The sequence below is a fragment of the Littorina saxatilis genome, linkage group LG3 (assembly GCF_037325665.1).
Source record: "Littorina saxatilis isolate snail1 linkage group LG3, US_GU_Lsax_2.0, whole genome shotgun sequence".
Classification (NCBI taxonomy): Eukaryota; Metazoa; Mollusca; class Gastropoda; order Littorinimorpha; family Littorinidae; genus Littorina; species Littorina saxatilis.
The window spans coordinates 50,878,435-50,892,686 of record NC_090247.1 but is presented as its reverse complement, the minus strand read 5'-3'; the positions used below and the strand labels follow the sequence as shown (position 1 = coordinate 50,892,686).

Sequence of the window (14,252 nt, the reverse complement as noted above, 5' to 3'; positions counted from 1 at the left end):
CCCCTCTTGTCTGACAAGGGAGCAAAGCTGGCGAACGACCAGCGTGAAGATCCAGGGGGCCAGGGAAAGCCCGAAGGGGAGTGCCCGAAATTGAAACACTTTCTCGCCCCACAGAAAGCGCAGCCATTTCCTGTCTTGAACATGCATGAGCACATGGAAATATGCGTCGGTGAGATCCACCGACGTGGCCCAATCTCCCGGACGCAGAGCTTCCCTTACAGAGAGAGGAGTCTCCATGACAAACTTGACTACCCGTAAGTATTTGTTCAGGGTGGACAGGTCCAAAACAGGCCTCCATGCCCCTGAGGCTTTGGGCACCACGAACAGCCTGCCGTAAAAGCCGAGGGACTCTCGATCTCGAACTTCCTCTATCGCACCCTTCAGGAGTAGGGAAGCCACCTCCGCATGAACGGCTGACTTGGCTTCCGGGTCCACGGGATATCTGAAAGGCGGAGGTATCCTGGACAGAGGTGCCTTCCCCTCTGCCCAGAGGAGACGGAATCCCGAACGCACTATTCCCAAAATCCACCGGCTGGACACCAGGCGTGTCCAGGCGGCCAAGGCCCTGGAGGGGCCACCCGCCGCCACCACGGCGGGGGTTACTGGGAATAGTGGCTCGGGAGACCCTCATTGGGGGTGAGGCTTGTGCCCCGACCCCCGAGAACCCCCAAAGGAGCCTCTCTTCGGGTAAGGCGCGCCTCGCCCCCTACCCCGAAAAGAGGTGGACTGATTTTGCATCTTGCCCCCCCCAGACGAAGAAGGCTGAGCCTTACTCTGGGAGGTAGGCTTGCTCTGAACCTTCTGAAAGCCGTGGTGAGCAATCCTTGCAATAGCCAGATCCCTAGCGTCCTGGGTTTCCTTCTGCAAAGCGTCCAAAGAGGAAGTACCCAGCAGCGACCCTTCCGTAAACGGGGATACCTTAAGTCTGTCAATGGTACCCCTGTCTCGGATCTTTGAACCCGCCAAAAAGGCAGTTCTGCGGGAATGTACAGCATGCCCGTAAAGCCTGGCTGCCAAGCTCAATTGTTCCTGAGAGACCTTGGCAAGCGTCGCCAACAGAGTTGTCACATCCTCCTGGGAGGCGTCGTAACGGAACTCAAACGGGTCTAACGATGAAGCGATAGACCTAGACAAAGAGCGTTGGAGAGAACTAGAGACGGAACCCAACTCGAGCAGAGATCTACCCGTCTCCTCCAAAGCCTGAAGAGCAGACTCCGTGTAAGGGACTGATCTATCCCTGGCATACCCGTCCTCCCGCAGAGAAAGCAGTTCCGGAGTCACCGGTAGAACTGATCTCGGCAAAGCGAAAGAGTCAAGTAGAGCGACGGGACGAACCGACAGTTTAGAGCTCTTTGAGAGCGCAGAACAAGGAACGTGTTGACCCGCTTTAGCCAACCAGGGGCCCACCACCTCCGGCGCCTCCCCATGCTGTGACAACAGCGGAAAGGCATCGGACATAGCTCGACCTTTCGCAAAAACCTTCGACATCTCGACCGCCACAGAGGGGGACTCCCGGAATCGGAACGAACTTTTCGGTTCCTTAGCACTCCTGAAATCCCCTAAGGCAGAAGGAGGATGGACAAACTGAGATTTGTTCACCGCCACCTCCTCCTCGAGATATTTCGAAGCCACTCCAGCCGCCAGAGCCACCGCATCTGGCAGCTGCCGTGGCAAAAAGAATCCAGCACCTTCAGCCTGAGAGGCGGCACCGTCATCCAGGTAGCCTTCGTGCCCTTCCGTGCACTCCGGAGACTGGTCCCCGTACTGACTAACAGAGTCAAGTCCAGAGCCAGCCATACTACCACCAACTTCCTGCCCCCTGGGCGGAAGCAGATGCCCTTCAACCTGACTACGGCCAGGAAGAATAGGAACATCTGTTCGCTTGTCAGGGCTCTTCGCACCCACTGACACCCCGACTAAGCGGTGGATATCAGCCGATGTTTCAGAACTTTCACCTGGGATGAGACCCGAGGCTACTCCCTCAAGACAACGCTCACGTGGAGTGCACATACCTTGTGAAGAAGAACGGACACCGGCCGGAGACCCCACGGGAGCCTGAGAGATCCCATCCTGAGACGCATGCACGTCCGCCCTCGTAACAGTAGCAGAGGGAGGCAAACGCACACTGGCCAGCGACGACGTACCACCGACCCCTGCCGGCAGCGCACGTATCTCCGCCTTAGTTGACGAAACTTCAGCCGCTAAGGCCGAAACCTGAGAGCTTAATGTCAAAAGCAAAGAAGCAAAATCCGCAGATGCAAGCCCAGAACCTACAGGCGAGACATCCCCTACAACATGCTTAACCCCGAGCAAGGGCTTCTCCGTAGGTTTAGCAGACGAACCGGAAACTCCGGGCACGCCAACAACAACATCACTACATTTTTTGGATTCTGAACCCGAAAGAGACACGGGCGTATCGCCGTGCGTTTTAGAACTTCTAGAACTTCTAGAGCTTTTCTTAACAGGAGAGGGCGAAGCAGCTACATGTTTAGATGTTGACCTCTTCCCGTCCGCATTGTCGGCCATGATGAAAACAACTCACAAACAAATTTGGAAAAAATTTTGTAAGTCCGAAAACAAGCCAACAATGCCGCCAAAATTCAGGTAAAAAAATGGAAAGATCTCACCTCAACAGCAAATGCGAAGTCCGGTGACAAGAAGACACCAAGGGGAACACAAACCAGGTCTGGAAGACCAAGCAAGTAGGCTGAAAACACAGCCGGAGCGTACCAAACACGACCAGCTCCACTGAGCGCTGAGAGTAGAATGACAAGATGGCGGCATATGCGCGCGCATATGGAAGGCAGCCTCCCTTACGGGCTGGCCTGGATACCCTTACGGGTCTCGGTCACTCTTTTTTAGAGGCGTCTTCCTTGTTGCTAAGGGGACGCGTACAGCGGTATCAGCACTGAACTATGGGTTAATTGCTATATGTGAGTTGGGTAAGATATGTAATTTAATCACCGTTTTAAGTCTGCATTTCATTATCCCTATAATGGTTTTAATACCTCGGAATCAATGTTTTAAATCTGTATTCCACTATCTTGCAGAGTACCTTGCAAATCAGCTTACCTTCATCATAGGGTCTTGGCAAGTTCTCGTAGACTCCCTTCTCCCACCACTGCGAGTAGCTGAAACGAACAAGAAACAGAACTGCTGATACATTGTGTTCACGAGAAAAATCATATGAAAGAATTTCAGCTGCAACTCTTACTACACTATCAAGTTGAAACTGCCCTGGCTACAATCTCTTGATAACAACCCCCTGCCCACTACGACCACCCCACAAGCTTCCTTGCTATATAATTCACCTTTCACCTATATAATTTACCTTTCCTGTCATCTATTAGGACCACTTGGGCTCTGGGTTTTCATGACAGAAGTGAACATGACAATTTCAACATTTCTAACCTATTCGTCAACAGATTCTATGTGGCATCCGAAGTGGGTGAATGATATATGTCAGAGTAAATGCCCCTTTAGCATGATGTCATGACGTGAATATAGCCAGGACACTAAAGCCACGGACCCGTGGCTCTAGCCACAGCCTTTTCAATTCTACATTTTGCCAAATTTGCGAATTTGCAGAAAAGCGGGAGCCCTGATAAAAAGATCACCTAGTCCAACGCTCACCTGGAGCGTTCAGAGGGGATCTTGCCCATGGTGATGGGGTTGTGCAGGTAGAAGTCAGTGGGCAGTTCCCACAGGTTGGCTTGTCCCTCCACTGGCTCAAAGATCCCCAGGAACAGGTTGAAGGCCTGCTGCTTCTCCACGTCTGCACACAACAAACAATGAATTCAATAACTGTAAGAGAAAAACTCAACTCTCAAGATCCCAAATTAACCCAACCCTACACTCCTGCGCTTACCTGCAACCATTAAATACTGTTCTTGTTCTGCGTTCATGGGCTGAATTAAACTCCCACGTACACTCATGTGTTCAGAGAGTTTTTACGTGACTGAACGTTTTTACACCGCCATTTAGGCAGACATACACTGATTTCCGAGGATGCATGCTTGGTATTTTTGTGTTTCTATAACCCAACAAACTCTGACATAGATTACAGGATCTTTTCTGTGTGTACTTGTGCCTTTGTGTACACACAAAGGGGGATAAGACACTAGCAGGTCTGGTCACATTTTGACCTGGGAGATTGGAAAAATCTTCACCCTAAACCCACCTGGCATGGCCGGGATTTCAACACGCAACCTTCCCCATTGGAGGTCGGCATCTTATTCACTATTGCGCCCATCATTCAACATTCAAAATCTCACCTGAGAAAGTGTTGCTGTGGTAGCGTCAGAGTGTCTGCATGATTTCCCTGTGCGAGGTCCAAGGACGAATCTTACTTGTAACCTCCACTTCTTCCTTTCAACTCTCATAACCAGCTCTATAATTTCACCACTATCTCGAACAATCAAATTTTCAAGCTCTCACCAGAGAAAGTGTTGCTGTAGTAGCGTGAGAGCATGGTTTTCCTAATGTGTGAGGTCCAAGGACTGATCTTACTTGTAACCTCCTCCTCTCATACCCAGATCTACAATTCCACCACTATCTCCAACCATTAAATGTCCAAGAACTCACCTGTAGTATGCTGCACTTACATCTAGCTATTAAAATGTCCAAGGTCTCACCTGAGAAAGTGTTGCTGTAGTAGCGTGAGAGTGTCTGCATGATGTCCCGGCTGTGTGAGGTCCAGGGAGCGATCTTGCGGTATCCTTTGATGCGGTGCACCAGCTGAGAGCCGCCGTATTGCAGGGCCAGCGTGTCTCCGTGGTCCTCGTACAGTTCCTCCAGCATCCTGGGTTCAACATGTCAAAGACGGAAAATGTCACACTGTCAAGATGTATTTTGATGATGAGAAAAAAAATTATATGAGGAAAGTCACGGTTACAGCAGTGTTGTTTCAAGGCCTCCGTCTTTGGACATTGAAGCATACTTTTTTGTTGTTGAAATTTTCATTACTTTATTGTCCCATCGCTTGGAAATTCGGGTCCCTTCCTCCCAGTGGAAAGCTAGTAGCAACAGAGTCGCGCTACCCCTGACCGGATTCAAACCCATGACACGCAGGTCACAAGTCCAGTGCTCTACCAGCTGAGCTACCGACGCATTGGTCTAACCACTGGCCGGTTAACTATCCGTACTTTTGACATGAAGGAGGTCTTCTGACCATCATTCTTCCTGCCAAGCAGACAAAGCCAGGACATTTGGACCTATACATATTTTCCTTTTGTCCTCAAAGGCTGGGCACAACACTGTTACAGTGGGACATGTGATGGAAGGACTCTCTAGGGTATCTGCCAAAAATGTTCCTACATTAAGGGGGCTTGTCTTGACAGGCCCATTTTGGTATTGATAATAGACAAAAGGACAACAGAAGGTGTCCTTTTATGGGAGGTGTCCCCTCATCAGAGGGACCTCATATCGCAGGTTCCACTGTAAAAAAAATATCAAAACAAAACAAAAATATAAAAGAAACATCTTGTCAACAAGCCTCAAAAAACCACTGCTTGAATTTATTCAAATATTTCATCTGGGTAGAATCTAATTCTCAGAGTGTTTCATTATTTCACACACATACACACACTAAGTACGACTAAAGAAAATAAACAGCATTCCAACTCACTTCACACAGTCTGTATCAAACTCCAGCTGGGGGGTGTCAAGCACTCCAAGTGCATACAGCTGTTACAAAAGAAAAGTAATTTAGTGAAAGTGGACATAAATCACTACAGTGGCACCCCCCTTTTAAAACCCCCCAATTTAAGACTCCCTCCTTTTTAAAACCTAATTTTTCAGATTTTTGGAGGTCGTAATAAAGGGGTTCCTCTGTATTTTATTTCAAGTCAAGTCAAACAGTTTATTTACCAAATGCAAAGCACAGGATTTTGTTATGGTGTATGCATCCAAACTTCACACTCCTTCCACACGCATATTATATCATAATAAATATGTACAGATAAAGTGTTCAATTTCACTGGGCCTATTTACATGTGTACACCAACCAGACAGTTCAAAACGGACTGGTTGTTCTTTTAGCACCAATTTGACAGGAGTAATCACAGGTTACATGGATAAAGATAAATGAATTCCCTAAAATCATATCTAAAAATATAGTCATCAATATAATAAATCCGAGTACATGCTAACACAGTTATTCAAAGGACACAACCCTTACATCTATTAAGATATTTCATTTAAGGATACTCGATCCCTTTCAAAACTTTAACTGACACATATCACAAATCTAACAGATCTAAGAACGATCCACCATTGAGGCCGCAAGGACTGCCTCAGGAAAGAAACTGTTTCTGAAACGAGAAGTCCTGCTCTCACATTTACAACAAAATGCATTCACTGAAACTGCGCTCAAAATATTCTCTAATTTTCTCTTTAATGTAGCATTCCATAACAGTACACACATACAGACATCCAGACATCCAGCAATGGACTGATAATTATTTCCTCTGAGGTAAGATATTGAAGCTATTCCTTTTTCAAATTTCATAATATATTCATCATACTGTCTCTGTCACTGCAAGCCTGATATTTACAATTATCTGGGCGAGTAATCATCATCAATTTTTATGACTAGCATACAGTGAAACATGCCTGAGGCAGCACTTCATGAGTGGCTTATTGTTCTTTCAGTGCGAAAAAAAGGATGGGAAAAGGGGGCGGCAGCTAATGCACCCTGTGAAACAAAGAACCTTGCAGCTCCCGCCCCCCTACCCCACCCCCCCCCCCCCAAAGGGGAGGGAGGAGGGGAGGGAGTGTTTCATAGCAGCTGAAGGTTATTATTTCTCACCTGGTGAGCCAGTACACACTTGCCCAGAGCAAACTGAGCAGTGTTGGTCCTGTCCAGGCAATCCACACAGTTCGTTCGCACCACTCCTGCCTGCTGGCAGCCATTTTTGTTCCACCGACCTCGAAGCACCTTCAGTCTGATGACAAAAATATCCTTTTTTGAATTTCAAGGACTGATTGTTTTAAAAATCATGAGTAGGTGTAAAATAACATTTTCTTGTTAAGTGTGTCAACAGGCACTGTTACCCCGAAGAGGTAGAACTTTATCAAACAAGTTGATAATAAAAATTCAAATCAACATGTGATTATATCTTGAGACTTTGAATAGTCATAGGCATCAGGATAGGTACAATATAAAGCAACAATGCCCTCCAGGTACATAAACATGCAGATACAGATGTAGATACACACAGACACATGACCACAAACAGAGGCACATGACAGCGCTTGCACGCACGCACGCACACACACAAACACTCACCACACTCACTCACACATACACACTCTTTTTCTTTCTCTCTCTCTCTTTCTTTCTCTCCCTCCCTCTATCTCTCTCTCTTAGTATTTGTTTGAGGACAGGTTGTTAGACAAGGCAATGTGCCTTAAACCTTTATCCTTGTAAAATAAAGTTCGTTCGTTCGTTCTCTCCCTCCCTACTTCACCACAAAAAACTCAAACTCATGATGATCATGTACAACTCTGATACAGCGAACTCACTCTTCATCCTTCATCAAGTAGTCAGCCTGTCGTGACGGAACGTTCAGGTGAAATCCAGTCTGTTTCAAGCAGTAGCGAGCAATGCGAGCTAGTCGCATCATCACATCTGCATTTTTGCTGGAATCAAAAATAAAATTCATTTTGAATTATGGAACGCTAGCAGTCTATCTATTTCAACAACAAAAAAGTCATTTGCAGTCAGACAACACTAAAAATACAAAAGTCTGTTCTTCTGTTCTGCACCACAACAAATCGTACATCAAATGCTTGATGAAGCATTGTCCACAGCATTCAGTATTGAGATCAAACATGAGTATGATAGTTATACAACAAATTGTAAGGCTTCTTTTTAAGCCTACTGTCTATATGATACTTACCGAGACAGTACTATTCTTGCACATTATCTATTATAGGCCGAAAAAATTGGACAAAACGCTGAGTGGGTACAATTATCTCCCATAACCATGCGCCACCGTGGATCCCAAGCACTGTCCGAGTGCTTCCCCCTTACAGGATGTAGGTGGCGCGTCCTCTTTCTTTATGAGCTGCAGACCCTCAAAAAGCCCATAACATATCAAGAGGGGAGGCGGGAGGGAAACTCTAATAGTACTGTCTCGGTAAGTATCATATAGACAGTAGGCTTAAAAAGAAGCCTTACAGTCAATATAACACTTACCTCGACAGTACTATTCTTGCACAGAATACCAGAGTGGTGTGAGGGTGATATGTAGAGTATTAAACTCCTTAATCAAAATCACTTAAATCCAAGGATTAAGATACCCAGGCAATTTTCGAACAGTACTACCGTACAAGAAAATATACCCAAGAAACATACCTAAGACTGACGTGACCATGCTGGCAACCACTGCTGTGTGGTGAACTCAATGTCAAAGTCCAGGCCACTCAAAGCTTGAATACCACTGAGTCTACGGCAAGTGGCTAAAGCGATGAGGAACAATTAGTCTTAAAAATCAGCAACTTGATACTGATGCCTGCCAGGGGTTCAAACTCATTGCTACGCAGGAGTTTGAGGACCAGAAAAACATCCCCCTTGGGAAATGAAACCCGAGGTTTAGACACCGCTGCATTGCTAATACCCGAAAGGACATTAGCGATGAGGGAGGACCTGATCAAGTGTTCAGGTCTGCGACCAGTAGCGGCCGCAATCGTGGAAGCGATGGCAGGTCTGTATCCAAGAAGAGTCTTAGAAGAAAGACTCTTCTTTTGATACACTTCCACCAGGAAGTTGGCCAAGTCCTGTGTTGAGGGATAAAGCGGCTTTATCCCCTTGGACAAGGCGAAGGTGGCCCAAGCTCTCCAGCGTAAGTCGTAGAGCTGATTAGTTGATCGCCTCTTAGCGTTCAAGAAAAACTCTACTGAACTCTTGTGCAATCCTAGTGCAAGCAGTTTGGAGCGCACAAGAGCCATGCGGTCAAGCACAGACTCTCTGGACGTGGATGAGGGAGGCATGATCGAGGCTGGAGCAGACCTCCCCCGTCCAGATCCAGAGGTAGAGGGTCTACGTGGGTGAGACCGCGAAGATCTGGAAACCACAGAGCTGTTGGCCAGTAAGGCGCGACCAAAATCAGTCTTGGTCGTTCCTGCAGATATTTTGCCAGCACCCTCGGAATCAGAGATGTCGGGGGATAGGTGTAAGCATCGAGGAGCCTCCACAAGAGAGTGAATGCGTCCAAGTGGAACGCATTCATGTCTCGAAAGGGGCTGACGTACCTGGGAAGCCGAGCGCTGAATCGAGTTGCGAACCGATCGATCAGAGGACGGTCCCACCTTGCCCACAGACGCTGTAGAACGTTGTGAGCGATGGTCCATTCTGTGGAGAGAACCTGATCGCCCCGACTGAGAATGTCGACCAGGGCGTTCAGTTTCCCCGGAACGAACTGGACTGACATCCGGACCTGATTGGTCTGGCACCAGAGCAGAATCTCCTCCGCCAACAGGGAGAGGGACCGAGAATTGGTGCCCCCCTGGTGGCGAAGGTAAGCTAAGCATGTGGTGTTGTTGTCCCCGTTGAAAATCAGAGGGGCCAAGGACAGGCCGAATGGGAGGGCCTGAAACTCGAACACTGTGCCCTCCCAAACGAACCGGAGCAGATGTCGGTACCCCGGGGCCACCAGGATGTGGAAGTAAGCATCCTGGAGGTCCCAGACATGGCCCAATCGTTTGGCCGGATGGCCAACCGGACCGACGAAGGGGTTTCCATCTTGAACTTGCACCTGTGAAGGTACAAGTTCAAGGTGGAGAGGTCCAACACCGGCCTGAACCGGCCGTCCTTTTTGGGGACGGTGAACAGGCGGGAGCAGAACCCTGGAGAAGGCTGAGAAAGGGGGTAGACCGCCTTCTTCTCGACCAACGAGTTCACCTCGTCCTGAAGAGCCTGCCATCTGGCAGGGTCTCGAGGAGGGGGGAACGTCCAGGGTAGAGCGGACAATGGAGGTTGTGACGACAGCGGTAGAGAAAACCCCGACCACACCACCCTCAAGAAAAACTGGTTGGAGACCAGTCTGCCCCACATGCCGCGGGCCCGAAAAAGGGAACCGACGGACGAAAGAGGGGCAACTTGAGGGGGCGTCAACGTAGGGCCGGGACTCACTGAAAATTCTGCTGGCGGGCAGGCGCAGGCTTGCGACCACCCCCCCTGGTGGTGCTGCTTCCCCTTACCTGTCTGAGCACCCTTCGTCTTGCTTGGGAACGCAACAGGCGCCTAAGAGGAGGAAGAAGGAGGCAGTGAAACTGGCTTCTTCTTCTTCTTCTTCTTCTGAGGCTGGGAGCTGGAGGTGACTGTAGCACTTCTCTTACTCCCCGCCGCCGTCGCCGAAGCAGCGAGGCCAACCATCAGAGAATCAGTGTTCCTCTGGCGTGTGGACTCCACCACAGAACGAACAGTGTCCGGATGAAAGAGGGAAGAAGGCTGAGGAAACGTGTTCCTCAGACTCTTCCTCATATCCGGAGGCACTATAGAAGTAGGCAGAAAATGATCACGGAACAGGGCCAATAAAGTGGACCCGTGTTCCAATGGCCAATTCTGCCGCAGACGTCACGCACGATATGCAAAGCCCGATCCACTCGAACCGTGACAAGGACCCGAGTGGAATCGGACTCTGCCCGATCGGGAGGGTCCAACAGTGTGGACAGCGTGCTCATCCATGTCAAGGCCTGTGATTGGGCCTCGACTGTGGAAGAAACGGTGGCCTCAAGATTGTGGAACGAAGCAGAGCTCAGTTCCACCTTCTTGACCGAAGGCACCTCCCCAACGAACACATCACCGTCAGCCCCACCCTAAACACTCGAAGTCTGGAAAGTGAGAGTTCGAGAGTCAAAGGGAAAAGGGAGGGACGAAACAGATTGGACACGAGGAAACAGTGGAGGTGCGCCTCCCGAAGGAAAGCATGGCACTGAACCCGCGTCCTCCCGAGGAACATAGGTCGCGTTTGCACGTGAATCTGTACTCCTCAGGCGATGTGCTGCCGCTTCCACCGTGGCACTAAGACTAGGGTGGAACGCGAATTGCCGGCGGACGGATCGTTCATAAAACGAGCCGCCGGCAGACGCGGCGTGAGCCTCCCGCGCCCGGGCCGAAGCGGACTCAAAGGACGAGAGGGCGTCTCAGGGAAGGACGTCCTGAAACTGTTCAAACGTCCTTCTAGCTGTGCGAGGACGAGCCTCCTGCCTCTCGTCCTCAGACCCCGGGTCCAGGTCCTGTGTGTCAACACTAGACGACAGACGCTTAAGAGAGGCATCCGTGACGTCAAGACGCCGCGTGATGTCTGTCATGTACTGTTGCAAAGTACGAAGCATAGCTTCGGAAGTTCCATCAGAAACCGGCAAGGGTAGAGGATCAGTGTTAACCTCAGGGCGACCCTGATCCTCCTCCCTATCGTCCTCCGACTCACTCTCCTCTTCACTTCCCGACAACTCCTCAAAAGCAGGAGTGTAGGGAGCTTGAGGGGGAAGAGCCGAAAGCGATGAAGCAGGCTGTGAAGAAACGCCCACAGAAGCAAGAGGCCGCGAAGACCCCTGCCCCAAAGACGAAACGTCTCCAGCAGCCGAAGGGGGAGAAAAACAACAACCCTGCGACTGTTGGGTCAGCCCAGCCAACGAACCCCCGCCATTTATAGACTGAACAGGAACCCATCGGGTCTGATCAGAAAAGAAATGGTCCGGTCCGGTCGGGGGTGCCGATCCGGTCCGGTAGGGTGGTCCGGTGTTCCGGTCCGGTGCCGGACCATCCGGAGGTCCCGTTCGGCACCGAACCATCGTACCCACAGAAGTGTTCGGGTGGTTAGGTCCGGACGTGGACATACCGTACCATCCGGACCCGTGGTCCGGTATGGTCCGGTTCGGTGCCAGACCATCCAGACCAACAGAGGTGGTCGGGTGGTCCGACACCGGGCCATCCGGACCCGTAGGTCCGGACCCGTAGGTCCGGTACCATCCGGAGGTCCTGTTCGGCACCGAACCATCCGTACGCACAGAAGTGTTCGGGTGGCTCGGTCCGGGCGTGGACGTACCGTACCATCCGGACCCGTAGGTCCGGTTCGGTGCCAGACCATCCGGACCAACAGAGGTGGTCGGGTGGTCCGGTCCGGACCGGACCACCGGTCCAGTACCGGACCATCCGGACCCGTAGGTCCGGTCCGGTCCCGCACCATCCGGAGGTCCCGTTCGGCACCGAACCACCCGTACCCACAGAAGTGTTCGGGTGGCTCGGTCCGGACGTGGACATACCGTACCATCCGGACCCGTAGGTCCGGTTCGGTGCCAGACCATCCGGACCAACAGAGGTGGTCGGGTGGTCCGGACCGATCCGATAGGGTGGTCCGGTGTTCCGGTCCTGTGGTCCGGTCCCGTACCATCCGGCGGTCCCGTACGGCACCGAACCATCCGTACCCACAGAAGTGTTCGGGTGGTTCGGTCCGGACGTGGACCTACCGTACCATCCGGACCCGTAGGTCCGGTATGGTCCGGTTCGGTGACAGACCATCCGGACCAACAGAGGTGGTCGGGTGGTCCGGTTCGGACCGGACCACTGGTCCGGTTCGGACCGGACCACTGGTCCGGTACCGGACCATCCGAACCCGTAGGTTCGGTCCGGTCCCGTAGCATCCGGAGGTCCCGTTCGGTACCGAACCATCCGTACCCACAGAAGTGTTCGGGTGGCTCGGTCGGACGTGGACATACCGTACCATCCGGACCCGTAGGTCCGGCATGGTCCGGTTCGGTGCCAGACCACCCGGACCAACAGAGGTGGTCGAGTGGTCCGGCCCCGACCGGACCACTGGTCCGGTACCGTACCATCCGGACCCGTAGGTCCGGTGGTCCGGTGTGTTCCGGTTCGGTGCCAGACCACCCAGACCAACAGAGGTGGTCGGGTGGTCCGGTCCCGACCGAACCACTGGTCCCGTACCGTACCATCCGGACCCGTAGGTCCGGGAAGGGCCAGAGGTACTGTCCCGCACCGGTCCGGTACGGTCCCGTACCATGGGTCCCGTCCGGACCAAACCCGGAGGTCAAGTCCAGTCGGGACCCGTGGGTCCGGTTCGATCCCGACCCGTAAGCCTGGAACGTTCCGGACCCTTGGTCCGGACCATCCGTCACCCGAACACCAGACGCTAAGGAATGGCGTGGGGTCAAGACGGTCCGGTCGGAGGTGTCGGTCTGAGCAACAGAAACAATGTTCCCGTCGCCCTGACCATTCGACAGAAGTACCACGTTCTGTCGAACACCTCCACGTCCAGTAACTAGTCGGCCGGAGCGTTTCATAGAGGGACAGCCACCAGTCACACGGACGTCAGAGGGAACCGTAGTAGCAGTGGTCGTAGGCACGAAGCCTGAAACCCCTGCCCCCACAGGACCGCCCTGAACGGGGTCAATTCGCATCCCAACCCCAGCGGGGAGGGAATTCAGAGACCCCGTCATCTCCTCCGATCTCCCCCCCCAGGAGGCCGAAACTACTGTCGAAACAGCAGCAGACGACCCAGCGAGGGAGTTCAGAGGAGGACCCGTGTCCCTCCTGGCTTCCACAGCGGTGGAAACCGAGGAGGGCACAGGAGAGGCACCGGAAAAGGAAGATTTTAATGCCAACTGCACCCGGTGTTCCCAGGCGGTCACCCATCCAAGTACTAACCGGGCCCGACGTTGCTTAACTTCGGTGGTCGGACGAGAACCGGTGTTTACAACGTGGTATGGCCGTTGGCTGTCAAAACCTGAGTCTCTCCAGTAGCCCCTAGATCGGATTCACCAACCCCCAAAGAGGGTTGGGAATCGACCTGCCCCCGGATTCGAGCCAGGGAGGAGAAGGAAACCTTCCCCCCAGGCTTGAAACCGGGAGGAGCTGAAGCCTGAGACTGAGGGCCGGACAACGGCGTCGAAGGGGGGGAAGCTTGTTCCACTGAAGGAGAAGGAGAAAGAAGCTTTTTCTTTCCCCTCGACCTTCCCCGAACCTTCGACGGCGCAGCCCCGCCCGAAGTCCCAGGCTCAAGCCCAGCCTGTTTGAGCAAGCTCGCATTGAGCTTGCTCAAACAGGCTTTCTCCGCCCTCCCTCGCCGCAAACGCAAAGCGTTTGGGGAGGGAGAGTCGGAGCGCCGAAAGATCCCCTTCTCCGTGCGTAAAACATGACGCTGGGCGCCCGGAGAAGGGTTGCCCCCGGCAGACTCTGGTTCCGTAGAACCAGAGCCCAAAACAGGACGAGACATCCTACCTCGCCCTGT

At 51.9% G+C, this 14,252-nt stretch overlaps 1 protein-coding gene and 1 non-coding gene across 3 annotated transcripts in view; both read right to left on the bottom strand.

The window, feature by feature from the left end:
- LOC138962591 (polyphosphoinositide phosphatase-like) overlaps nt 1-14,252 on the bottom strand; it is a 50,125-nt gene that overhangs the window by 15,556 nt on the left and 20,317 nt on the right. For both annotated transcript variants that reach the window (XM_070334462.1, XM_070334463.1), the window contains exons 12-17: nt 7,525-7,641; nt 6,809-6,944; nt 5,627-5,685; nt 4,635-4,801; nt 3,634-3,775; nt 3,073-3,131 (exon numbers count right to left, since the gene is read on the bottom strand). In XM_070334462.1, the coding sequence (XP_070190563.1) occupies nt 3,073-3,131; nt 3,634-3,775; nt 4,635-4,801; nt 5,627-5,685; nt 6,809-6,944; nt 7,525-7,641 (680 nt within the window). The remainder of the gene's footprint in view (nt 1-3,072; nt 3,132-3,633; nt 3,776-4,634; nt 4,802-5,626; nt 5,686-6,808; nt 6,945-7,524; nt 7,642-14,252) is intronic.
- Nucleotides 13,621-13,739, bottom strand: LOC138963342 (5S ribosomal RNA). Its single transcript, XR_011454806.1, has one exon. It is a non-coding gene; the product is annotated as a 5S ribosomal RNA (ribosomal RNA).